We start from the raw sequence: 1,229 nt of genomic DNA on the forward strand, positions 1-1,229 counted from the left end.
CCGCGCCCCTCCCGCCAGGTTGCGCATGCGTCCTCGCTAGTCTATGGTCTTCCACCCGCCCCCCGGGTAGCTTGTGCGCATGCGTCGCCTGCCTGCCCTTCTGAACAAAGCCGCCGCGCCGCCGACTACCGCGCAGAGAGCGGGCCGGGCCTGCGCGCATGCGCCACTCCCTACACCGCGCATGCCCCGTCCGCCCTCCGCCGCCCGGCCCCGGGGAGGGGTGGTGCTAGGGAGGGGAGGGGGGGAGGTGGGGTGGCCGGTCCCCGCTACCGACACTCGCCCCCCGCAGCGGCACGGCACGCGTGGGAGGGAGAGCGAGGAGTCCGGCTGCACAGAGAGGTGGGTGGGAACTAGCACTTACCAGCTTCAAATGCTGACGCTACCCCACGTGAAACAATCTGCTCGCTTCGGTCACTGAAGCCTGGTGTGTTTGTAGGAGATGGGGGAAAGAAGAGACATGGGTCACAATTATCATAAAAGAAAGGAAAATATAACTCCCTCCCATCTCCTCCAAACACACCAGACCTAGCTAGATTTCACCCTGAATCTCATTTTTATAGAGGCCACAGAAGTTACAGGAATAACTATGGTCTGGTCACACGATCTCAGATAGTTGCACCCCTAAAAACTATCATCTAAGAAACCTGCATCCCCTCTCTTTACCCTGGAAGGAACACGCCGTTCATGTTTCGGCTTGCCCACGCGGGTGCCAGAGAACCCGTGCCAGGAGTCAGGCAGAGCCCGCACAGGGCCGGGCACGTCAGCGCTGGCAGCAAAGCTGCTGCGAGCAGCACCGAACCCTTCATGCGTATCTCCTCTCCCGTCACACCACCGCTGACCAACAGCCCCAGGCTGAGCCCTTCCACTGGCCTCATCCCTCAAGGAGCTGCATAAAATGGTTCGTTTAACAGATACCGATCTGGACCACTAACAGCTACCTCCCCCCAAAGCTGGAGGCTTTTTGAAAAAGAAGAAAAAAAAAAAAAAAACCAAACCAAAACAAAACACACACACCACAAACAAACCAACCAAGAATATTCTTAAGTTTATGTCTGTAACCCAAACAACATGAAGAACTCGTATACGTTATTCAAATCAAAGCAGCAAGTGGAACCGTTTGACGGTAACTTCCTGAATAAGACAGCTCTGCCCGGCTTCACTCGCCGAACACCCGGTTAACCCTCCGCCGGCGGCGGAGGCAGCAGCAGCTCGGTGGAGGCGGCCGCACT

At 57.3% G+C, this 1,229-nt stretch overlaps 2 protein-coding genes across 4 annotated transcripts in view; one reads left to right on the plus strand and one right to left on the minus strand.

Moving 5' to 3' along the window:
* HNRNPH1 (heterogeneous nuclear ribonucleoprotein H1 (H)) overlaps positions 1-416 on the minus strand; it is a 9,180-nt gene extending 8,764 nt beyond the window's left edge. For 2 of the 3 annotated variants that reach the window (XM_009892570.1, XM_009892569.1), the window contains exon 1: positions 362-416. The gene's annotated coding sequence lies outside the window, so the exon portion shown is untranslated. The remainder of the gene's footprint in view (positions 1-361) is intronic. The other variant, XM_009892568.1, reaches the window with a different exon arrangement.
* A 652-nt stretch (positions 417-1,068) lies between these two features.
* The window catches only part of LOC104293144 (deoxycytidine kinase-like), a 5,983-nt gene continuing 5,822 nt past the window's right edge, over positions 1,069-1,229 (plus strand). The window contains exon 1 of the mRNA XM_009892621.1: positions 1,069-1,123. Coding sequence (XP_009890923.1) covers positions 1,069-1,123 — 55 coding nt within the window. The remainder of the gene's footprint in view (positions 1,124-1,229) is intronic.

The sequence above is a fragment of the Charadrius vociferus genome, unplaced genomic scaffold, assembly GCF_000708025.1.
Source record: "Charadrius vociferus isolate BGI_N301 unplaced genomic scaffold, ASM70802v2 scaffold529, whole genome shotgun sequence".
Classification (NCBI taxonomy): Eukaryota; Metazoa; Chordata; class Aves; order Charadriiformes; family Charadriidae; genus Charadrius; species Charadrius vociferus.